The following is a 25,000-nucleotide window of genomic DNA, read 5'->3' as shown; positions in this document are numbered from 1 at the left end:
AAATCATCTAATCATCACCTATCTGTGATACAGGGTATCTATCTGCTACTAAAACTGCAGTTTATTTTGAGGAGATTTTGTGTTTTAAATATCTAAAACTTTACATGATCCAGTGATTACTAGAAATTTTGCTAGATTAAATAATGCTTTTACATTTTATATTCTTTACATTGGTGAATTTAGTTAATTAAATATGTCAAACATTTACCCACTTCTATGCACTCTCTGTGTATCTTTAATATTTATCTTATACCTGAAACAGTTAATTTAATGTACCCTTAAACTAACATTGGCCTTTAAACACCCCTCATATTTAATCCCATAAAGCTCTAAAGCAATGTATAGAGTATAAGAACATAAAATATAATTAAGGAACATAACTTTAATAGCTGGCTATTTGTGGATCTCTCTGGTTGTTTTAGGGGCTGGTACCGTGCAAGGAGTTGTTGGAGGAACGGGTGGAATCCCAGGAACGTCCACAGGAGCTGGAAGTAATTATTTTGAAAACATTCGAAATTTAAAAAAAAAATAGTCCATTACTATTAAGTCAAAGTCACTGGACCTATTTATTTATTTATTTATTTATTTATTTATTTATTTATTATCTATTACTTCTCATGTACCATTGCAAAAATATAGAGTCATGCAGGTCATTTTAAAAGGTTAAAACGTACTAATAGGATGAAATTGATGATACCACAAGCCCAGTGGCTTTAATTTATTTCTGCTTAAGCAATCACAGTTAAAACAAGCTAAATGAAATGATAATGATATCCAATTTACCAGGGAAAATACATACATGATATGATATGATAAAACAACAACAACAACAATAACTACATGGACTTATTTATTTACAGCATATCCTGGTGGAGTTAAGCCTCCTAAATATGGTAAGACTTGCTATAATTATGTTCTATTTTATATTCTTATAATCTTACTATTCATAATAAGTGACAAAAAGTGAAGAATGAGACCTACAGTATTGGACATTTAAAATTAGTAATCACAGCTATAAAAGCTAAAACCTAAAAACCTCTGTAGGAGTTGTAGGAGGTACAGGGACTGTACCAGGAGCAGGGGGAGTACCATTGCCTGGAACAGGAACTGGAATTGGAGGTAAATGACTTTTACTTGAACCATAAGATAAAGGTTATTAAAAATGCCATATTCTATGTGTCCATGACTGTTTATAGTACATGCAGTGATATTGTGTTATTTGTATGTTAATTGTGACAGCTGCCATAATGTTTGATGTTATGCTAATTTGTACTTGGTGTTGGTGAAATCTTCTCAAGAAAACTCAAGCCAAGTTGCTTTCATTTATTTCTACTAGGCATTTCAATCACTTGGACTAAAAACCTTCAGCGATACACTTAACTAAATTAATTTTTCATGCCATTAAATTAACCTGGAAAATGTCACATATTATATGAATAAAACAATCAGTTGAGGAGATTAAAGCACTAATATTGACTTTTATTTATTTACAGTATATCCTGGTGGAGTTAAGCCTCCTAAATATGGTACAAATTTACTGTCATTGTTATATACCCCAAAGTAGAGAATAAGATATATTGGACAAAACTAGGAACCTTATTTTACTAACTAAAATCTAAAACAATACTCTCTTGGAGGTACGGGAACTGTACTAGGAACAGGAGTAGCACCATTGCCTGGAACTGGGACTGGAGGAGTACCGTTGCCTGGAACTGGAGGTAAATGAGGATTCTGACATTTCAAACAATGGTGATTTTGTCCTTGCTACATCCTACCTGCTATCAAGTTCTAATTCTTCATCCAAGAGATATGAATCCACCACCTTTAAGAGCTGCTACTCATGCTATGTTCTGTATAAACCTAAATGTTACAAAGCGCTGAAATTGGAGACGCCTTCCAAAAATGTTTTTAAAAAAGAATTCTGCTTACAGAACAGTTCACCATATCAATGATTAAATACCATTATAAAATAGTGTATTAATATGAACCTGAGAGTTGCATTGCAGTGAGCACTTCTGTCAGAGCCATGCTGTTATAGGAAATTAATCAATACCACCTGACCAATCGGATTCAAGAATTTGACAGTGTTGCGATATAATGACATTTTTATGTAAGAGGTCAGAGCAGATGTAACACGCATTTCATTAAACATTATGAGTTGTTATGAAATGCATTTCATAAGGCATATAATAAAGCATATGCTTAGTAGATAGCAAAAATTAACATAAGTACTTACAGAGCAATAAGTTCAGAATGAACAATGATCTCAGACAACATGAGAGATTTCATGACAGTTGAGGTGACAGGTCTCTGTTAACTACCTACTCATGACTTTGTACGATGTATTTATATCCCTTTTATGACACAGGGTTGAAGTAAATGTTACCAAATTTATACATGCATCCACATTGACTTGGGGATGCAAGTGAATTAAGTGCATTTTACTATTTGCAGGATATCCTGGTGGAGTCAAACCTCCTAAACCTGGTATGACAACACATGCACTCTGACACTCTGCCCAGTTTGTGACTAACACTGTAGCTTATAAGCTTCAAGCTTCACCATGTCATAATCATTGTTATGCAACAAAATTATCTTTGTAAAAGCCATATGGTTAAAATTTAGTACTTTCTCATAGGTGTACCAAGCACTGGCATTACTGGAACAGGTATTGTGGAACCTGCAGCTACACCTGGTGTGGGTGTTTTGCCAGATGGAACTGGACTTATTTCTCCAGGTGGCACGGGTTTGCCTGTGAAACCAGGTACCTATAATACATTTGCCTCAACTAATTAAACATTCACCAACCAGCACTGTTCTGTTATTAATCATATCTGTTCTTTTTGAAAAGCAAAGAGCCCAACTCTGCCCCCTGGTGGAACTCTTGGTCCAGGTAAGGTCCTTAACATTTTGTAACAGTCCACAGTTATGTTTTTTTTCCCGCTCTGTAATCTGACAGAATCATATCTGAATAGCTGAAATTTCTGAATTCTTAGATATTAAAGTATCTTTGATAATGCTGTTTAAGCTTCTATATGGGTGAAGAACTGTTTTGACATATGGGACATTAAAGTAATGGCAGCTACAAAACCCAAAAGTTCTGAAATCTGTATTTACAGCTGAACAGTAACTATACAGTAAGCTAACGTCAAATTTACATGATCAAAATTCTGAGACAATTACAGCATAAATGTTTTTAACAATGGTCAAACACAGATAGAACTTAACTATTCTGTGGGATCAAATAGTGTTTGGGTTTTATAAGGTTTCCTCTGACCATACCTTACTAAGTAATCTTTTAATCTCATTAAATAACTTTAAAAAACATTAAAAATATATTTTTAGCCTATTAAGACCACATTATGATCATATATGCTTTTCATCCATCCATCCATTTTCTGTACCGCTTATCCTTACTGGATCATGGGGAACCTGGAGCTTATCCCAGGGAGCATGTGGCACAAGTGGGACACCCTGGATGGGGTGCCAATCCGTCACAGGGCACAATCACATACACATTCACACACCCATTCAGACACTACTGACACTTTTGGACATGCCAATCAGCTTACAATGCATGTCTTTGGACTGGGGGAGAAATTGGAGTACCCAGAGGAAATCCCCGAAGCACGGGGAGAACATGCAAACTCTGCACACACAGGACTGCGGCATGAATCGAATCCTCAACCTTGGAGGTGTGAGGCAATTGTGCTAAACACTAAGCCGCTGTGCCCCATATGCTTTTCAAGTTTTATCAAAAAAGTTACATTTTGAATATATTCTCTAAGATCTAAAATCCAAGATATTCATGTATTTAAAAACTGAAGCTGTTCCTAAACAAGATAGTTCGCTTTGAAATTTCATTGTTAAATATTGAACAATAATATTGAACAATAATAAAATGCATTAGAACATACAATACCCACTTAATCACAGCTTACAAAATGTTTATACATTGTAAAACCATTTAGAACAGAAGACCTGTTTTGTACACTCCCATGGAGAATATTTAGGACATCTGCATACTGAGTTCAACCTTATACAACCAAGTTCTGTGTTATCTGTGAGTTAGAAATAAAAAAAATATTACATCAACAATGCTGTAAAAATACATTAATAATAATAATAATAATAATAACAACAACAACACAGAAGAACAAATGATTAGTGATGATGATGTATGTGGTTAACTCATTTTTTTAACAAAATACCAGACAGAACCTTAAATTGTTCACATAGACTGTTTTGAATAATAAGTAAGAACTGATAAGATTTATATTTGATGACAAATAACAAGTTCTTGTTACTGGATTCAGACCCTAATACAGATTTACAGTTAGACACATTATGATGGTGCAAAAACAGTGCCTTTGGTCCAATTTTGTACCTGATATTTTATATAATACATTCACTTTCCCACGTGAAAGATACATAAGGTACAAAAGACTTACCCTTGAGGATACAATCCCAGTTATATGTATTGTACCCTGAATGGTGCTGTTTAGTACCTTTCATTCTGAGAGTGTTTACCCAGGAAAAGTTCAGGTAGGTATTCTCTTAAGAGCAGTTGCTGAGACCTGGAGAGTCCATAGACATCGGCATCAGCTGCAAGTATTGCTATTTGCAAAAGAAAGTGATTGCGTCCTGTTCCTCCACTGACCTCTTATCAGAGGTCTTTAAATGCTAGCTTGCTAACCTTTGCTATTTTGCTATTTCTGCCCAGCCAAATTAAGGCCTTCGTAGCTGATTCACCCCAAAGCACTACTATTTTATGGCAGTGCCAGTGGCTGCTGCCAATGCTGATTTTGTTAACAGCTATGAAGCTGGTCATCTCTGTGCTGCATTTCTTTAAACTGCAAAGGTTGAAGGTGGAACCTGTTGTTTCTTGGCAGGACCGACGACTAGTGTTGAAACTGGCAAGGCCCCTAAGCCCAGTAAGATCACCTATGTGGCATGAAACTTTGTGATAAATGTTCTTTTTTTTTCCTCTAGAAAAATAACCCTTCCATCCACACAACTCAGTTTCTGTCTTCCATTTCCCACTAACCATGCAGATCATGCAGCACCTTCTGCTTGACATGGACATTGCATGCTTTTAATTTATACTTTGGCAAAACTTTGTGTGACAGGACTGTGAGAATTCATTTTGGGGGAGTGCTCAGTTTGTGAATCTTACATAGTGTGTCCAGTTTACCAAAATGAAATGCCTCATGTTTTATAGAAAACAGCAACAAAAAAAAAATTTTTAAAAAGAAAAAGAAAAGGGGGGGGATATGCACAAGATTGTCAGTTCATTCACATTCTTGTAACTTCTGGAATTTTCTTATATGATGGGAAACACAGAATCATGTTTTTGTTCAAGTAGATCCTTTCCATTGCTGTTCTGAAAGTTAGTTAGTTTGCTTACTTAGATAGAAGATAGTATGTTTGCTAGAAAGGTCCACATGACATCTGGTTGAGGACTTATTGAAAACATGTTGTGATAAGTTATGTGAAAACAAATACCAATATGAATCATTTGAGCACTCAAAAAACACAGATACAGACAGTGGCATATTAGCTGTAATCTGTATGTACTGTATTTATAGATTCAAATGTACACTTCATTCAGGCCTGTATGGGTGCTATATACTGTATGCTCGTATATAATGTGCATGTTTAAAACTGTGTGTACTTAATTTGTGCAGACTATTGTGCCTCAGGACAATAAAGAACCTAAACTAACCTAACCGAAACAGAAACTTACCTAACGGAAATAAAAAATGCTGACAATAATTAACGTTTTATCCTATAGATACACAGATTTGCATGAACTACAGTATTTCTTAGCTTAAAAAGATTTGCTTTTTTTGTACACAAGTACACCATACTATCTATATATGATATAAGATTGAAGAATCCAATAGTTGTTAGTTTTTTTATTATAATGTTTTGTTTATGTTTATGTATTAAATGTAATATTTCTCAAATTCAATACTGTTTTGCATGTGCAGTCAGTGTATAGAATAATATACACTGCTTTTCTGGGATATTTTTAGATGGCCCAGGTATACAAACACTCACTGGCAATTGACTATTGATTTAAAAAAAAAAAAAAAAAAAAAAAAACTTTTCTTTTCTATTTATTTTCTTTATTGTAAATTAATGTTTGTCGGTTGTTGTTGTTGTTTTCTTCTCAACAGCTGGAGTTCAGCCTGGTAAGTGCATCAACAGGATCAATATGCATGTTTCTGTCCACTAGAGGTCACTGTATTTTTATTGTTTACAGTATCGTTAAATGCCCCATTAATGCCTTTATTTTTTTCACCTAAACTAAAACAAAAAATTCTTCAGGTACTCTTATTAAACCTCCAAAGACTGGTGGTGCAGGTAAGTGTTTTCCTTTTCATAACAAATTTTCCAGTTTTCAACCCATACATTCATGACATTGTTAATTTCCACAGGTCCAATCCCATATGGTGGCTATGGTGAGTGTTCATTTTACACTATATTTCAAGGTACATCAAGATCATATGATTGAATGGATTTCAATGAATTTTCTCATTTACCCAGAGCACCTCTTTTGATTTGGTAGAAAGGGTGTTTAAAAGTGTATTTAAAAATGCATATTATGCTCTGCTCAAGTAATAGCAATATAGATTTTATATTTTTTGTTTACAAAAGCCAGTCAGGTTTATCCATTTTGTAACTGTATGATCAAAAATGGCCTACGAATGTAAATGTTTGAGAAATGTTTTATTTTGGTTAAAAAAAAAAAGTGTGGGTCATTTTGACCCAAACAGGACAGAATTGTTAAATAACGTTTTTTTTCTCCTCAGGTCCTTATGGCGGCAGCGCTACATTAGGAACCGGAGTTCTTCCAGGAGCAAAGCCAATTACAGCACCAGGTATAACAAGAAGCATGCTCTTTCATTTAAAAATGTACAAAGGTTGAAAGAGAAAGATCAATAAGGTGGGCTGTGTCCTGAACTGCATGTGTAAAATGGTCAAATTCAGGGTTTACCCTTATACAGTAGCACTTTTCCACAGAGGTACACGTACATAATTAGGAACCATTATGCTGTTTTATATCAGCATATATACACAGGAAACAAGTCTCTGTAACTAGCTGCGTGTGTACTGTTTTATCTGTTCAATCTGTTGATCTGGCCTTCTTTTTTAATTCTCATAAGTAAAAGCATTAAAAGGTTTCTGCAAAATCAACAGAATTAGTGTCTGCGAGCTAAGCTTCTAACTAGCTGGCTCAATTTCACTGCAAAACTTGTAAGAGCTAGATCTCTAAACTTATAAATAAGTAATATGTTGTTATCTTTGTGGTTGCAAAATATCTGCACTGCTCTAAACCTAAAATGAGGAAAAATGTCTTTGATATTACCATTTTGTACAATCTGTTAGGTTTTACAGTTGAAAAAAGGCGAGAGGAACATGTCCCTTACATCTGCTTATATGTCTGTGTAATATCAGGAAATCATCCTAAGAATTTCAACAACACAGACATGATAATTATCCAGGAAATGTCATCAGTGCTAGTTTTATCTATAAGAACAGATTTTAGTTTTTTCCTAATTCCCTGACCTAATCATTATTACCTTGGTAATTGCTTTGTGTATTTAATATGTTGTAAGATCTGCCCAGGTTCTGTGTTACTCTACCTGACACTACCTGATTTTTTTTTTGTTTGTTTTTTGTCAGACTCATAACAGTTCCTACTACTTTAAGGGTACATGTATGTGTAAGTTTTATGTGTAATGTTTAAAAAAAAAAAAAAAAAAAAAAAAAAAAAGAGTCATCATTTGATGGTTCTATTTCAGGTGTGAGATATCCTACTGGTATTGGCCTTGGACCAGGTGGAGCTGGTGTTAAACCAGCCAAACCAGGTACATCAACATCTCACTGAGATTTTTAGACTATGTTCAATCATGATTAAACTCAGGAATCAAATATCCAGACCTACTGTGCCACCAAAACTATGATATTCTATGCAGACCCTAGAAAACATTTAGGCAGTGATGTTAACATCAGTATGGTAATTCTGCACTAGATCTAGTTAGAGCTGTTTGTAGACTGTAAGTCAGAAGATAAAAAGAGAAGGAGGAAATGTCTGATTATAACTCCCTGTGGAAGGCCTTTACTGTTTGAAGCTTAGTTCCTAATGGTCTTTGCTAAATTAAGCAGCAGTTTATGTGCAGTCAGATCTTATGTGGTGATGAAAGATCTCTGGTGAGGAAATGAATACTTTTAGTGTGGACCCTTTCCGAAACACTTTCTTCATACTGTTTAAATCTGGTCCAGTGCCCTAACAGTCTTCTCTATAATCTCTTCAGGCTATGGCTCATTGGCCACTGGATATCAACAAGGTGAGAAAAGGCATCTTTTCAGCAAACACTTGTCAGCAGTACATATACATTCCATCTTCACATAACGCAATATACGGAGCTAGAGACTGAAGTTCAATGTATTAAATAAATATGTGCTGAAAGGTACTCAGAATGTTCTAGTTTAAATTTGTCATCTGGTCCACCCCTTTCAAAACAAACACTTGCCTTTAAGCCCAAAGGAATGTAAAAATAGTTACATTAATAAAGCTGATGTTATTTTAAGAGTGAAGACCAGTGTCTTGTACATTGTAGTATGATGTAGCAAAGATTCAACTTAAAGTAAAGCTTAGCAAAAAATGTTGCAAACTAACATTATTTACTACATTAGTTAACATTCACCAACCTCAGCATTAATACACCAATAGCAATGTTTACAAAGTTGTTCAGATGTATTTATGGATATTAACTAATATGTATTTCATTCATGACAAAGTACAAGTCACTAAATTAAGTCTCTGGATGTAATTACAATTGGTCTTCTGTAAGAAGATGGCCATTTATAGAAGTTTATAGAAGGAGACACCAGTGTCAGTGCTTTGTATCAGTAAGTTTTCCACAATGAGAGAGTCTTCATGACACTTTCTGGTTTCAAGCTAGCATGGCAAGCTGTGTCTTTTGTCTTATTAACTTCAAGAGAGAGGCCAGAAAAGACTGATGAGTGAGTGACTGTTTATGCCAGGAGGAACTAACTTGTTTTGCAGATGTTTCACAACATTAAATGTAATATAAATGGTTAAATGACCCATTTTCCTTTTTTCACAATGAGCATGTCTAGCACTCACACTACAATAATCCCATTCCTAGATCCCTTTCTTTCCACATAAACATGTTATATACTGAGAGTATGTTATTAGATTTGAAATATACTCCATTTCATATCCTCATATTTCATATCTTTGTCATAGCCCTCTAGAGTATGCAGATGCAATGCTGCAGTATTTTGCTATATAAATATTTCCTTTTAACAGGTGCCATCGCTCCAGGAACTTATGGAGGCTATCCACAGGCTTATCCAGGTAAGAAAATAAGCAGTATTTTGTTTGTACTTTGTAAAGATGTTATATTATACAATAAGTGACAACACAGTGATTATTATTAGAAGTTATACTGCAGTGCTGTTGAATTCTTGAATCTGATTGGTCAGAAGGAGTGGATTAATTATCTTTAACAGCAGCACTGACAGTAGATCCTGGTGCAAGGCAAATCACAGGTTCATATTAATGTACTCATTCAAGTCTAATAATGAATGGAGTAAAAAAAAAAAAAAACCAAGTATAATTGTTGATATGGTGAAGCTTTCTGTAAGAACATGATTATTTAACATTTATGGAACAATTATTTACCAATTATGGAGTCTGAAGTGTAAGCACTTCAGTCAAAAAGTTTTCTGGCACTGGAAAAGCTACACATGACCTTTAGAATGTAATTTTCTTGGAAGAGTTGGGACCATATGCCATTGATCAATGACAACACAGTGTGCTGAAAGGAGAATAGCCTCATTTATCAACAAATTAAAGGAAGACTCTATAGCCTGACTCATGACAGGGTGACATCATCTAGATGAGCATTTGACCATGCATGTCATAGTGTAGAGAAAAACTCTATGATAAATATTATGTTCAAATGAACAGTATCAGAGTTCATAATGTCTTGATATTGTTCCTGAAGGCAAAACATTTTATAGAGGCTCTGAAAAGAGTGGTCAATTGTTCAACTTTGCACTAATGTGTTCTCTAAACAGCGACTCATTAGTGAGAACTTACTAAATTTTTTTCAAAGACACACAATACAGCAGAAGATGGAATGCGATAATTTAAGCTTTTGGTATGTTAGAAAGGGAACATTGTGGTTAAGGAGATAAGGCAAACCACATACAGTAGAAATGTAACTAAATACTTTATTCAGAATAAGGAGATAAGGTCTTCTAAACAGATACAAATACAGATACAAATAAGAGGTGCAAGATCGTTGTTGTTGTTTTTTTTTGTCTATTGTCAGTGGTTTGCCTGACCTAAGCACCTACGTAGCTCCAAAATACAGTCTTTTTTCCCCCTTTTTTAACCATATTTCTATACAAACTGGCCTGAAATTCACAAAAAAATATGTTTTTATTATAGAGCCACTTCCATTCCACATAAGCCATACATATTACACACTGTGCACAGAGCAGCATATCTTTGCTAGGGTCTCCAAAACATAGTGTAATTAATATTGAATATATAAACTCATTGTGTGTGTTTTTGTACTTCTTAAGTGAGCATTCTTCATTGTTGTTAAAAGAAACTCATCCAGGAATTGTAATTAAATGCTGCTTAAAATATTCAACCATAATTACCTTCATTAGGTGTTAGATTTCCATATATCTCAGGAATCTCCAGATCTCAGATTGTGTCTTCCAGATCTCCGTCAGCCCTTTCAGCCTATTCTACACTTATTAACTATTAACTTTTAGTTCTGTGCTGCTATGAGCTAGAAAGTGTGGTTTACCACAGAGTTCAGGCGCCTGGAGACTCCGAATGAACACACACACACTGACACATATGAATGTTCACAAAGACTTTCAGTTTATTCATTCAAAACAGAAGTATTTATACACATTGTACACATTGATAACCGTAGTGCATGGAAGGTTTCTATTGGTGCAGGTGCCAGCCAGATAGACAAAACAAAACACACTATGAAAATAAGTCTTTTCAAGACACAGAAAATACATGTGCCAGCTATAAGAAGGATGGCAGTTGATCAGCTTATTTAAAGAGGTAATTAAATATATACAAGGTAATTGAATGAACACATTCATTATAGGTATTTGATAGCAGTTCATAATATAAGAGAATACATGATATAAGAGAATTTCCTTTCATTACGTAACAGGGTTTTATGACAAACACTTATGTCACTTGACTCAGGTGTTATGTTGACTTAAAATCAATTTTGATGAAAGAGTTCGTTTTTACTAATGGAGCTTTTTGGAATAAGCTTTTATAAATATTTGTGGGTTCAGGTTAGGTGTCATGAAGGGCTTATGTAGGTCTCATTGCTCTATGAAGACAACAGATGCTATGCACTGTAGTACGCACAAGTAATTCTGCATGTCGGTTCAAAACATTGTCCAGTAGTACATGAAATGAATGGTAATACTGTGTTTGGACACCTGTAACATCACTTAGCTTTCACTATTTGAAGAACAAGTAAAACTAAATCCCGGATCATTCTACATTATTAGAAATCCTCAAAAGAGGATGTGGTGTACATACTGTTTACTATATCCTGAATCCTACAACCATCCATGACTTTTTTCTAACAAAGAACAAAATTGTTTTCATAATATTGACTTTTTTTAATATATATGTCATCACATAATTTGGTAGGCAGATATTCTTAGATATTCATCAGTTATGTGTGATAGTTCTCTCTCACAATCCTTTGGTATATATTTGAAACTGAGTGCATTTACCCTTGTTCCGGAGTAGGACTGGGACTGTGGCAGTATTGCATGATGACAGGTAATGACAGAAAGCCTGACATTGGCTCGGTTTTACAGCACACAGTAGGAGAAAGAAACTGAGAGAGAAAAGAGAGAGAGTGTAAGCTGTACCCTGGTATCAACCATAGGGTGATACCACCTGAAGGGTGTGTAATGCAATATTTTAACGTGCACAGTAAGTACATCTAATCGAGCTACTGGAGACCTATTCTCATGCAGAATTTAGTTGTTATAATAACATATTTATTTCTTAACAATAAAATTGTATTAAAAGAAAGAAAGAAAGAAAGAAAGAAAGAAAGAAAGAAAGAAAGAAAGAAAGAAAATGTTTCATATGGTTCACATGGAAATTATTTTGGGTGACATGAGACTTAGTTGTTAGCAATATTAGCCTTGTAGCACTAGTACAAAACTAAACAAGGAAATGTCAAGCATAAAACACCTATCTGCTGATTGCTTATATTTTGGTAAAGTTGTATAGATTTTATATATATTTTGATGGACTATTTCTTTAGTCATGTTGACCTGAATAGTTTAGATATTAAATTCAAATTAAATCTGCTGCAGAGGATTGTGTGTAAGAGCTGGAGGAGAGACACTTGATCTACATGCTTGTGGAATAGCGATAGCCTCTCAGCTTCTTTCTCTTTCTGTTCGCAATGTTGGGCTTTCATTTTTTAGGAACACTGACGTGCCAACAACTTACCAGCAAGCAATATAGCAATGATAAAATAAAATATATATATATATATATTGTGCTCAATAATATGTTTCACTGTTCCAGTGTAAAAAGCAAAAATAAGTCCCATATCTTTCTCAAGTATATTGGCTCAATGTGTAATTGGCATAGAAGTTAATTCATATTATATCCACCATAACAAACCTATTTAGAAATTTTAAGAATTACTGATCTTATACTTTTCCACATACGGTTATACTGTATGGGTGCTGGGACACTTTTTTGTTTTTTATTACCATATGCTTTACATTTTCTATTACTTATACTATTACTTATTACTTCACTGAAGCAAGCACTTACCTGCATGAAGAAGCTGATGGTGGAAACATGTGCCTCAACCTATTAATAGAATTGTCTGGGAGTTTGATAGACGTTTGCTCTTTGCTATGTAAAATCATACCAGGCCCTGGTGCAAATATCATGCAAAATGAATTTGTACCATGACAGTCATAATCGCAGACTGTGACACCTCACACTGGTCTGATATTATACAAGCAGTTGTCTATTGTTCTCATGTGCTTTCTGACTCAGCAATGTTCTCTGAGCATTTTGTTTCTTCACATATTGTATATTCTTGATCATATCTATAAACAGAAACAGATCCTCCTCTACTTCTTAACTCTCTGCAGAGTTGATGTTGACTTTTAGTGTAGAGTTAACGCACTGTTTAGCACTAAGAACCTTAACAAGAGATTAATAAACACTTCTCTGTCAGCTGATTTATATGAATAGTTTTTTATTTTCCAGTAGTTTCTGTGGTAAATACATTTTATTTTCAACTGCAAAAGAAAAAAACTATGATAGTTGTTCCAGTTAAAGGATTTCTGAATGTCCTTTGCTGTCAAAATATTCTGGTGGGATTAGAGTGGGTGCCAAAACTAAAACGGAAGTGACTTCTTTCCTGCTCACTTGGCTTCTTTGTGCCTGAGTGACCAAGATCGAAATGCATCAAACTAAAATTTTTCAGCATTTTGTCTATACAAGTTGTAGTGCCATAATATACAAAGTAATTTCGGTCAGTACTACCTTGTGATTTTTTTTAAAGAGATAAAAGTAATGGGAAGAATCAGATTCGCTATGATAGACTATGATAGATGAGTTAGACTGCAATGGCTGGACTATTAAATAATAGCAACCTTCAGCAGTCTACACCCAGCAGTATTGATGTTTACCTCCAGTGTTGTAAAAGGTCAGCTGCTGTGTAATTAGCTTGTAGCCACTGCAGTGTTTTGGTGTGATAGTTGGTATTTAAATATGAATGCCATATAGCATAAAGCAGTAAAGCTGTAAGGCTGTAACTGTGCTGCTTCAACATGGTTGTGGCACCCTTTTGCATAACAATGCTATTCTAACCAGTGTAGCTTTTTAAACTAGCTGGACACAGGAGGTATAAATCAAGCATACAGAAAGTACAATCTTACATTATGCCAGCCAACGCAACTTTTCAAACTGCTGCTCAGGCTGCATCAGGCAGCGTAACACAGTTGGAGGAAAGCACTATCTGCCGTCTTCCACATACAGTATACGAGCTCACAGATGCCCATGACTGGCTAGTGTCTACTGTGATTGACAGGGCGAGAGTGTATGCCAAATCCTTCCCATACAGAGAGCATGGCCAATTCTTTGACTATTCTGGTCATTTGAAATCTCATTCAGTTGATTTGATTTGTAGCCTCTCTAAATGAAGATTTAGGTTTGTGTTCTAGTTTGGTGAAATTCTGATATTAGCACTGTCATATATTGAGTACTGCTAATGTATGTTTTGTTCCCTACCAGTAATATATTAAATATAGTACTGTTTCTTTGTGTTTAGGAGGATATGGTCCCGGGCTGACACCTCAACAAGGTAAGTCACATCTTACTTTGCTAGCAACGTAGCTTTACAGTGAGTGAGAAGCATCTCAAGATATAATCAAATGAGCAAACTCCAAAAATAGATGTACAGCAGATTTATTTCTTGGATAAGCTGGTTGAATTGAGTATGTACTGTAAAACCGAATTTGTGCCATCATTGAAATAAACATGAATTAAAAAGCTTCAGGCAATTTTAATGAAACCGTTAATTTAAATATTCTTTCCTTTTTTTTTTTAAAGCTAAAGCTGCCAAATATGGAACCCTTCAGGGATTCCTGGGTGGAGGCTACAGAGGTACATTACCCAAGTTATTATTCCTATTAATGACTAAAACATTTGGCATGTTCAAATCAAACAAATTTTCAACATGGAAAGGTGAAAACAAATTTTCTTTCACCCTTCCTAACCATGTAGATGGATAGTAACTAGTGAGAATCACCTGGATACTGCCCTGTGTATATGCACACATGCTGACAGGCTTGACCTCACTGATGTGATGAATCCCAAGCAAGTTGGGTGTAGCCATATGCCTGCCATTGAAGATTGTGTCATGTCAGTTGTGGTCTCAACAGATAAAACACTATGACCAGGGCTGTGGTGCCCAAGTGATGAATACAGGCATAAACTAGCAGTAAGTTAGTTTCTATATTCTGTATTACTCCAAGCTAGCAGTTAAATTTCTGGATAGGCAGGCTCAGGTTTTGGGATCACAAAGACAGCAAGACCAAAGGGACTGTTCACAATGAACCTTTAGATCCCCTCAAAACAGTTCTGTGTCCCAATGTCAAGGGTCACATCTGGTTCGCACAAACTTTAAGCAGGGAGTTATACCCTCAGACCCTTGGGAGGCATCCGAGTGCAACATCCACCAAATGAAGTGGGCCCTTAACTCCTTCCCACACCACAAAGTACTCTCTTAAAAGGCAAGGGCTGGGAATGGGATACTTTGCAGCCAAAACCATCTCTCATTGGACGGAGACTGTATCAGATCAGTGAGTCTTGATGACAATGTTGCACGGACCCCACAGACAAGATGGTGACCATCTAATCCTTAGACCAAATGTCCATCTGCCACTAAAGATATCCATGTACCCATCAAGTTCTTCTTACCAGTTCAGAGATGTTGTCATGTGTTGGCTCACTTAGACAATGTTGTGACAGTCACTTATATGGACCATCAGGGCAGTATTAAATGGAGTGGCTCCCCTCCACCTTGCATGGAATCTCTTCAGCTGGGCCCCATCCACAGATCCACTCATATGCTGGGACTGTACAATGGTGCAGCAGGTGCAGTGTCCAGGGGAGGATTCACAGCACACCCAGTGGTTTCTGATGTCTGCAACCAGAAATGGTAACCCAGATCAGGGAAAGATTTGGCAAGATGCACATTGCTCATTATGGTTCTCCCTGTCAGAGCTGGCCATCCAGCTGGGACAGGATGTGCTAGACAATAACTGGCCTTGAGATTAGTTACATGTTTGGTCTTCTCCCACTGATTCTTCCCCTTCCCCCACTCGGCCGCAGAGTACTGCTTCTGGCTTCTATATTTGGAAAGACCTTGGATTCCACTACTGTTTTTTGCTACCATGGCAGATTACTCCCCAACCTGACCTGCTGTCACCATTGGATGGAGAGATTTGGATGTGTCAGTGGGTCTAGACCCTAGGACTTAATCATAACCTGAGTAATGCATCCTAGCAGTCCAGGAAACACCCTTAAACACAAGATCATTGAGGACATTATATGGAATCTGCTGTATCCCATGCACAGCCTGATACTGCCTTTTTGCCAGTGATCACTTCAGTGATCACAAACAGTTAGGAAACTACATGCCCTGCTGATAATCTTGCCTACCATGCCTACCATGTTGGTGGAAAGTGACCATGTGTTTAAGTCCAGAATTCCTGCCTTATGTTATATCACTCAACTTTCTTAACTGACCTTGCAGCTTTCAGTTAAAGTAATCCTGCAGATCATTCTTGCTGTGCCCAGTACATGCCTCAAAGACAGGACGGTGATCTGATCCTCAAACCAACTGTCCATCTGCCACTAATTAAAGACATGGGCTCCCTTGTCTAAGCGCAGCCTGGGTGGTGACATGTAACTCTAGAAGGAGTATCCCTTCTTCATTGGCATTATTTAGAGCCATGCTAATCCAGGAAGTCTGATAACTGAGTATTATCATGCATTTTAGCATTATTAGAACATGAAATAGGGAACATTATCTAGCTAATACTTGCTATGTTGAAAACATGAGATGATGTAAAATAGCTGAGCAAAGAAAAAGAACCTCATTGTGTCTTTGAGTGTGCCCCTGACAGTTTTTCCATTGTGGTGTTTTTCCCAGGAGGCGCAGGGTGCCAAGGCAAATACTGTGGCAGGAGGAGAAAGTAAACACTCTCTTGGGACATGAAATGACCTCAAGAAACAATGGTGCTACTGCATGATCTAGAATGTACATTTGATATGCAAAAACAATCCTATCATGTACAAAAATATATATATTTTTTGTTTGTTTGTTTTTTTTTTTTTTTTTACAAACCCAAAGAGAAGCTAAGGAAAGCGGGTGAACATTCCAGCTGTTCATGTGACGCATTCCACTATGTTGCTGATGTTTCTTTTTTTATAGATAGGGACACCAGATCAAGTAACTAATAACCAGGTTCATAATTTGTCATTGTAGACCTTGAGGCACTCATTTCTTTTCTTTTTTTCTCAAGATTTTGAAAGACAGAAGCCATGAGATTTCCTTTCTGATAGTGGTGGCAATGGTTGACAGACCTTGTGTAGCAGAATTGATTTATAATTTTGCATTAGATATCTAATGCACTTTATTCGTGTTTGTTCATATTTATAGGTGATGGCCTTTTGTGCCTAAATTTGAAAAAATGGTTTATCAAGTACCTCTGTGGAGACCCCTGTGCTCCAAACAAGTCAGAAATATTCTAACAACATGTCAGTGGTAGTATTTTTTTTATACTCCTGATAGGTCGTTCCAAACTTTTCAAAATAATACTGGATATTCTTCTATTGGCTTTAGGATTGTGAAACTATTTCAATCATAATTCCATCCAGTGGTCATGAAGAATCCTACAGAATGTGACTCTGGGGACATGTATCCTCGTATTTCCTCTATACTGTTTACAGTAAATCATAGTCCTGATCTAAACACAGGTCAAAATCTTAATGAATTCTGGGTACAAAAACATCAGCAGTTGTGAACCATGGTGGATATGATTGAGGCTGTATTGTGCATATTTTATCTCAGCTATGAAACAGTTCTGCAAAAGACCTAGTGGCATCCAAAAAGTGATGAAAACTGTTTAAAAGTGTTTCGTGGCATCTGATAAGCTCCACTGTATCCATTCTTGCTAATTGTGTTATATATGATGAGCTGACTTGATAAGATTATGTTGCTAAGATGAAAAGTGAAAAACATATGCATTGTTATCAATTAACAAAAAGGCAATTTACTAAAAGAGAAATAATAGTGCTGATTTTACAATAGACTAGTTTTGTACCTGAAACAAATGACACTTCTAACATTCCTTAAACATGCGGAGTTGGTGCTTCCATCACTTGATCTACAGACGTTTAACCCCTTTATATTAAAAGAATTAGCTATTATATATCGTATGCATACAGTATGATGGCTCATGTAACTGCAGGTTAATCTGCTTTGTTGCTGTTTTGTTTGCACCATGTGAACTTGACCTTGACATTATTACCGAGTTTGTACACATGATAACAAAATATTGTTTTCTGTTTTGTTTTGCTTTTAGTAGCTTATGCATTTTAGTCACTGTGGAAATCTGTAATACTGTATAAGATTTTTAAAATATGTGAGCTGTGTGTCTGAAAGTTAAAGTGTGTGTGTGTGTGTGTGTGTGTGTGTGTGTGTGTGTGTGTTTGTGTGTGTGTTTGTATGTGTATCTGTGATAATCCCTGGTGTGTGTCTAAATTTTGTTTAATTGACTAAGCTTCTCTTAATAAGCGTCATTAGCCAGTGTATTACCCATCTAATATTAAATTAGTTCTTCTTAATGATTAATATTTCATGTCATTGGTAACATGTACTGTTTCATCTTCATTCAAAATGTGTTTTTTCTTACCTGGTGCTGTATTTGACCTGTCTGTGGTCATATATGTCTAATGTGCCGTGGCATTTCCATCTAATTTAAATAAAGGGGTGGGGCTATTGCACTTTTTCCCACGGCGCACATTTGACTTGTTCCAGGAAATCTGGGCCTTTTTACTGCTTTAGTGAAAATTAAATAAACCGTTCTGAAATGGAAAAGAAAAGTGGTCATGCATTATTTTACTGTAATGTATTTTATATTCATAATAACACAATATTCATAAGAAGCAATATATTAGGTTTGCTTCAACAAGACATGGGCAGCATTCAGAAATGCACAATACTGTACGCATGCTAAATAGTATGTCAAAACTGTCCACTAGTACTTTAGCATATTATTTATTATGTTAGAGCAACCTGGCATTTCATGCTACTTTATTTTTAGTGTTGTCAGTCAATCAGCAAAAGAATTGATTTGACTCCACAAATCAGATAAATCAGATCCGGGGCCTGTCCCAGTACCTCGATGGGGTAAATTGACACATAGGGTACATCTATTATAGCAATCCGGTTATATATATATATATATATATATATATATATATATATATATATATATATATATATATATATATGAATATATATATAACAATATATGAAATTCCATACAAACAGGAACCCAAACTCAGGATCAAACCCGGGACGATGGAGTTCTGAGGCGACAACAAAAAAACCCCAAAAGAAAGAAAAAAGACAGAGATAATCCTTGCTGCAGAACCAATAACAACCAAATAACATGCCACCAATAGTAGGCATGTATTAGTTTTTCCATTAAAACTAATACAATACATATTATAACCATTAAAACCATTACAGCTTCTATGAGGGTTTCTATTGTTTTTTTCAGCAAGGGCATCTCAATTCATTTACTTATACTATGCACTAAAAGTATATTATTTTTTGTGAAGAAAAGTTTTTTTTTTGAAGCATACAAACTCAAACATACATTTGAGTGTGTAGCAAAAGAGTATGCAAGTACTGAGACATACTAACACGTCATGTACAGTAACAGAAGAGAACGTTGTCGCCTAGTTGAGCACACTGTCACTGCATCACAACTCCTCATTGCATTTCAGCTTTTCTTCATTCATTATTTATACTATATCATTTAATTTAACATTCCCTTGATTTATTTTTCCACATTTCATTTACACCTCTCTGAAATGCGTCCTTGAATTCAGTGAAGCAATGTGTAACAACATTCCTCCTCCCATGCGCAAGGAGTTGTGGGCAATATTAGCTAAAAATGTGTCCACGGTTCCACACTTCCACAATTTACCAGAAATAGTAGATCATCCTTTGGCATACTGATTTCAACATAGTACAATTTGGGACACACTAGTTCTCAACATGGCGCATGGTGGCTTAGTGGTTAACACGGTCGCCGCACACCTCCAGGGTGAGGTTGATTACTGTCCCTGTAACATTACATCACAAAAGCATTTCGGATAATAATTTGTGTTCATTTCTAATTAATTTGCGCATGCTCTTTGGCTGCTCATGTGAGCCACGACTGACAAGAGAGAACCAGACTGGACCTGTAATCTGATTACTTTGTTTTTTGACGTAACTGATAAATTACCAGTTTTTTTTTTGTATCCTGTTTACGTAACGCCGTTACATGTACTCCGTTACTACCCAAGCCTGAACATTAGTAATCATTTTTGGTAAACAAAAGACTTTAAAAACCTGTATTACGTTTTGGAAATGAATAATTATAGTTACTGAGTCTACACTTAAATAGAACAGCACTAGCTGTTTAAACTACTGCGCACAAATGACTCCATCCTCCCTATACATCCTCCCTAACTACGGGTTTGCATGCTTACACCGCGCTTCCGGTCAGTTTTCCCGGGAATTGCGTTTGGTTGGCCTACTCGAAGCGTACGATTGGTCAACTTTAGCTTTGTCCCGCCCCCTCGTCTGCCTCCCGCTGCCCTGCCCATCGCTCCATTGGCGAATTGGCCTCGTTCCCATCTGGAAAGAGAATAGATTTGCTGCCCGCTGTCCTGAGGAGGTCGGAGTTTTGGGGCGGAAGAGATCAGACATTCCTGCGCCAGGCTCTTTGGCGGAGCTCGCGGTCGCAGGGTGAATGAGGTTGATGCTGCTCTGCTGTACCTGGACGGACGAACGCATGGGGGAGGACGAAGGTTTGTGTTTATGTGCGCAATTGATTGATTGGGATTGATGAGCGCGTGCGAGAGGCAGAGATGGGAGTGTGCCATAGATTAAGGCTTGAAGGTCGTGTGGGATGCTCAGTGCAAGTCGCTTACCAAAAAGCTTTCCTGTGTCTTCAACTTAAAGTTAACACAAACAAATCTCGCTTGAAAATGTGATTATTATTTGGTTTGGATTTAGGCTTTGAGCGCGTGAGACGGTTTTGGTTTCTTCTGTAACATTATACACGCCACAGTGAGGAAATATCAGATACACTGCTGTGCGGTTCTGTGGAGAAATTATTTCATTTTTGTTGTTGTTGTTGTTGTTGTTGTTGTTGTTTGCTTTTTGATATTTCTTCTCTGTGGCTTCTCTAGAGTTTATTTAAGAATTAATGAACTACAGTTAAACACATTCCATTACACTTTCCAAATATCTTTCCAGAACTTATTAGATCACACAACACCTTTTATTTGATTGTTTTTAATATTTATCATATAAATGATATGTATCCTTTGCAGTAAGATCATAAATATAGATAAGTGCAAGTCTTTTTTCTTTCTTTCTGTCTGCCATCTTTCTTTCTGTCTCTAACTTTCTTTGTTTGTCTGTCTTTCTTTTTTCTGTCTATCTTTCTTTTTTCTGTCTATCTTTCTGACTATCTGTCTGTCTTCTTTCTTTCTTTCATTTTTCTGCCTATCTTTTGTCTATCTTTCCTTCTGACTCTCTAACTATCTTTTTTTCTTTCTTTTTCTGTCTATCTTTTTATCTATCAATCTTTCTTTCTTTCTTTCTTTCTTTCTTTCTTTCTTTCTTTCTTTCTTTTTGTCTGTATTTCTATCTTTGTTTGTCTGGGGCGGCTGTGGCTCAGGTGGTAGAGCGCGTTGTCCACTGTAGGGTTGGCGGTCCGATTCCCGGCCCACGTGACTCCACATGCCAAAGTGTCCTTGGGCAGGGCACTGAACCCCAAATTACTCCTGATGGCAGGCTAGTGCCTTGCTTGGCAGCTTAGCTACCATTGGTGTCTGAGTGTGTGAATGAGAACCAATGTAAAGCACTTTGTAGAACCTCTAAGGTTAAACAAAAAAAGCTCCATTTAAGTGCAAACCATATCTTCCTTCTGTCTATCTTTTGGTTTATCTTTTTCTTTCATTCTTTCTTTCTTTCTTTCTTTCTTTCTTTCTTTCTTTCTTTCTTTCTTATCTGAACACATTTCTGAGAGTAAATATAGTCAGTCTCCTGTCTACACCATGAAGCTCAAGTTGTTTTTATCTCTCTTTCTCATGGCTCTCATGTGAGCCATCAGGGTGTAGTGTTGATTTATTGTATAAGCAAAGAGCAGCATTCATTTAAAAAATTAAATCTAAAGGGAATATTCATATTCCTGCCTTCATTTTTATTTATTAGCTTTAAATATAGGCAGCACAGTGGCACAGCGGGTAGCGTTGCCATCTTCTGGTTTGATCCTGAGCTCGGGTTACTGTCTCTGCCTGGGTTTTCCGGTTTCCTCCCACCTCCAGTTTGTGTGTTTGTTTGTGGCTTGTGACATCATTTGACAGAAAGGTGAGTAGAGCTGTCCAATCGATTGACTGCCAGGCAAATTCAGTTTAAGATAGCAGAGAGCAAACCGGACTCGGGCGATAAATGGATGCCGTTTATCATGTTTCCAGCTGGACAAATTTCATTTTTGGAAAACGATCATTTCAATAAAATGATCTGACATGATACTAAAATAGAAAATTATGCATTTAAAAGTACACAATTATCTATTTATGTATTAGTGCTGTATACATACTGATTAAATCAGATGAATAGTTTCTTCATTCTGTACAGTAGTGAGGTTCATTTCTACAATGTCATAAAGCTACTTTTCCTCCATGATGAAATGGATTCCCTTCAACAGGAGCAGTTTTTCCTGGTCTGAGCTCTCTGCTCAAATAGTCATGCAGTCTGGTTCTCTGCAACAAGGAACAATACCTCAGTTAACATTGTTTAGTTAACAGTCATTAAAAAGTATGAGGGTCCGTGACTTTGTTAGAATAGAAGTTTAATAATGCATTTTATTTATTTATGGCGCCTTTCAAATCAACCAAGGTCACCATACATCAAAAACAAATAGTAGCAATAATGACGATGTCAAAGTAGTAAATAACAATAAATAACAATGTCAAAAATCCACAAAAGAAGAAAGCGACAATTGCAAACATGACAACTGTAAGAAAAAAACTCAAAAAAGTGTGAGATTTGTGTACAGGCAGTAGTGGAAGTTTAATTTAAATTGCAAAATCTGTATTAATATCTTTAGTGATTAATAGTTTGTTTAGTTATTTGTGTAAACTGTGCTAGAAAACGACAGAAACGCAAAAGAAAACATAAAAAAAAAAGTCTTGAAAGAGGCCATATATAATTATAGTTCATCTTTGGCACTAGTCATTAACACATTTGCGTCAAAATTTCCCATTATGCATTTATGTATCTGAAGGTACTTCCATTGACTCATTTAAAGAGTTTCATAATAAGTTTTTTCTAAATGTTTGTGTGTATTTAAAGAAAACCCCATTTGAATACGTGGCAACTTAAGTTACCAGTGAGTAAATAGCTTATTAAATGCACTATCTATAAATCTATATCTTAAAATGTATCTAAACGGTCATATGTAAAATGTCATATGTAAACCTTGTGCATCCTTATGGACATTTTTGTCTTTTTCATTTTTGTCTGTGTTAATACAAACGGCATAAATTTTGCAAAAGGTGTGTGTTTTTATTGGAATTTTAATATTTGCTTTCATAAATCTATCTTTAACTAGGTACACAAAATAGTTACACTCAGGACCTTGAAGACAAAAATGTCTCCACTGAAACCCATTCAAACTGTAATATTTAATCCCCTTGACGTTTAAGAATAAAATCATGCATTGTGTGTTTATAGGCTTTTATTTTGTTGACATGATTTCAAAACATTGATTTAAAAAAAAAAAAAAAAAAAGAAATTCTGAAATGTGTATTATTTTCTCAGGTTTAGCCTATGGGGAAATACAGGTGCATCTCAAAAAATTGTAAATATTGTGGAAAAGTTCATTTTTTCGATAATTTAATTAAAAAAGTGGAATTTTCATATATTCTAGATTTATTGCACATAAAGTGAAATATTTCAAGCCTTTTTTTTGTTTGTTTGTTTTAATCTTGATGACTACGGCTTACAGCTCATGGAAATAAAAAAACCAGGTATCTCAAAATATTAGAATAAAGAACTTATAAATGAAGAAATGTTGCAGTGTTGCATTCCTAGTGTCAAGCTAGGAACCAGAGACAACGCCAGAAGCGTCTTACCTGCACTAAAAAGAAAAAGAACTGGATCATTACTTAGTGGTCCAAAGTCCTCTTTTCAGATGAAAGTAAATTTTGCATTTCATTTGGAAATCAAGGTCCCAGAGTCTGGAGGAAGAGTGGAGAGAAACAGAATCCAAGTTGTTTAGTTTCCACAGTCAGTTAATATTTGAGGTGCCATGTCATCTGCTGGTGTTGGTCCACTGTATTTTCTACCAGGAGATTTAAGAGCATGCTTCCATCTGCTGGCAAGCTTTATGGAGATACTGATTTTGTTTTCCAGGAGGACATGGCACCTGCCCACAGTGCCAAAACTACTAGTAACTGGTTTCTGACCATGGTATTACTGTGCTTGATTGGCCAGCCAACTCTCCTGACCTGAACCCCATAGAGAATCTATGAGACACACCAGACCCAACAATACATATGAGCTGAAGGCCGCTATCAAAGCAACCTGGTCTTCCATAACACCTCAGCAGTGCCACAGGTGGATTGCCTCCATGCCACGCTGCATTGATGCAGTAATTTGTGCAAAAGGAGCCCCGACTAAGTATCGAGTACATAAATTACTTTTCAGAATGTCAACATTTCTGTATTATAAATTCTTTATTCTAATATTTTGAGATACTGGATTTTTTATTTCTATGAGCTGTAAGCCATAATTACCAAGATTAAAACAACAAAAAAGGCTTGAAGTATTTCATTTTGTGTAATGAATCTAGAATATATGAAAGTTCCACTTTTTGAACTAAATTATGGGAAAAAATAACTTTTCCATAATATAAATTTTTTTTGAGATGCACCTGTACATGCTTTTCCATTTTTCTGATTCTGTTGTATTATAGAGCACTGCAGACCAACTGAATAAATGATATAGCTATAATTGTGTGGATGTGTTTGTCTACATATTAGAGTTGT

At 35.9% G+C, this 25,000-nt stretch overlaps 2 protein-coding genes across 51 annotated transcripts in view; both read left to right on the top strand.

The window, feature by feature from the left end:
* The window catches only part of elna (elastin a), a 78,186-nt gene extending 59,426 nt beyond the window's left edge, over positions 1-18,760 (top strand). For 48 of the 50 annotated variants that reach the window (XM_053688600.1, XM_053688616.1, XM_053688609.1 and 45 more), the window contains 19 exons: positions 423-491; positions 861-893; positions 1,045-1,119; positions 1,494-1,526; positions 1,638-1,718; positions 2,455-2,487; positions 2,639-2,764; positions 2,852-2,893; positions 4,893-4,934; positions 6,183-6,197; positions 6,334-6,369; positions 6,444-6,467; positions 6,819-6,887; positions 7,812-7,877; positions 8,325-8,357; positions 9,347-9,394; positions 14,418-14,450; positions 14,699-14,752; positions 16,806-18,760. In XM_053688600.1, coding sequence (XP_053544575.1) covers positions 423-491; positions 861-893; positions 1,045-1,119; positions 1,494-1,526; positions 1,638-1,718; positions 2,455-2,487; positions 2,639-2,764; positions 2,852-2,893; positions 4,893-4,934; positions 6,183-6,197; positions 6,334-6,369; positions 6,444-6,467; positions 6,819-6,887; positions 7,812-7,877; positions 8,325-8,357; positions 9,347-9,394; positions 14,418-14,450; positions 14,699-14,752; positions 16,806-16,852 — 959 coding nt within the window. In that variant the 3' untranslated portion in view covers positions 16,853-18,760. Of the gene's footprint in view, positions 1-422; positions 492-860; positions 894-1,044; positions 1,120-1,493; positions 1,527-1,637; positions 1,719-2,454; positions 2,488-2,638; positions 2,765-2,851; positions 2,894-4,892; positions 4,935-6,182; positions 6,198-6,333; positions 6,370-6,443; positions 6,468-6,818; positions 6,888-7,811; positions 7,878-8,324; positions 8,358-9,346; positions 9,395-14,417; positions 14,451-14,698; positions 14,753-14,872; positions 15,090-16,805 lie in introns of all 50 variants that reach the window. The other 2 variants (XR_008398550.1, XM_053688617.1) reach the window with 2 other exon arrangements.
* A 1,712-nt stretch (positions 18,761-20,472) lies between these two features.
* The window catches only part of limk1a (LIM domain kinase 1a), a 69,275-nt gene continuing 64,747 nt past the window's right edge, over positions 20,473-25,000 (top strand). The window contains exon 1 of the mRNA XM_017496286.3: positions 20,473-20,746. Within this exon, the coding sequence (XP_017351775.1) occupies positions 20,689-20,746 (58 nt within the window). The 5' untranslated portion in view covers positions 20,473-20,688. The remainder of the gene's footprint in view (positions 20,747-25,000) is intronic.

The sequence above is a fragment of the Ictalurus punctatus genome, chromosome 20 (assembly GCF_001660625.3).
Source record: "Ictalurus punctatus breed USDA103 chromosome 20, Coco_2.0, whole genome shotgun sequence".
In the NCBI taxonomy this organism is placed as follows: domain Eukaryota; kingdom Metazoa; phylum Chordata; class Actinopteri; order Siluriformes; family Ictaluridae; genus Ictalurus; species Ictalurus punctatus.
Note: the sequence above shows the minus strand (reverse complement) of the source record. Positions and strands in the feature narration are given on the sequence as shown.